Source organism: Nanorana parkeri, unplaced genomic scaffold, assembly GCF_000935625.1.
Source record: "Nanorana parkeri isolate BGI_ZX_2015 unplaced genomic scaffold, ASM93562v1 scaffold4284, whole genome shotgun sequence".
NCBI classification, from domain to species: domain Eukaryota; kingdom Metazoa; phylum Chordata; class Amphibia; order Anura; family Dicroglossidae; genus Nanorana; species Nanorana parkeri.
Window position 1 is genome coordinate 863 of NW_017310547.1, and position 293 is coordinate 1155.

General features: G+C 53.9%; 1 protein-coding gene across 1 annotated transcript in view; it reads left to right on the plus strand.

Annotated features, from left to right (window-relative positions):
- Positions 1-293, plus strand: part of PGAP2 (post-GPI attachment to proteins 2) — a 2253-nt gene that overhangs the window by 313 nt on the left and 1647 nt on the right. Inside the window, exon 2 of the mRNA XM_018575621.1 lies at positions 49-155. Within this exon, the coding sequence (XP_018431123.1) occupies positions 49-155 (107 nt within the window). The remainder of the gene's footprint in view (positions 1-48; positions 156-293) is intronic.

A 293-nucleotide genomic window follows, 5' to 3' on the forward strand; every position in this document is an offset into this window, starting at 1 on the left:
GTGTGGATTTGGACCTGGAGGGGTAATTTGGGGCCCTTGTCTCGGCAGAGATCCATCAGGGGGCATTTTCCCTCTTCATGGTTTCTTCTCTCGGTTACATGTCGGTAACGCTTCAGATTTGGAGAAGAACCCGGAAACATTCAGCAAGTTCTGAGGTAAGCCCGAAACTCCGCCTCCATGTCCGGTCCACTCCACACTAATCAGAACCATCGGCCTCATCGCGGCTCCAACATCTCCTCCCCCCGGAGCCGCCATTTCTAGACCGGAGACATCCTGGAGGTCGTATAGAAATC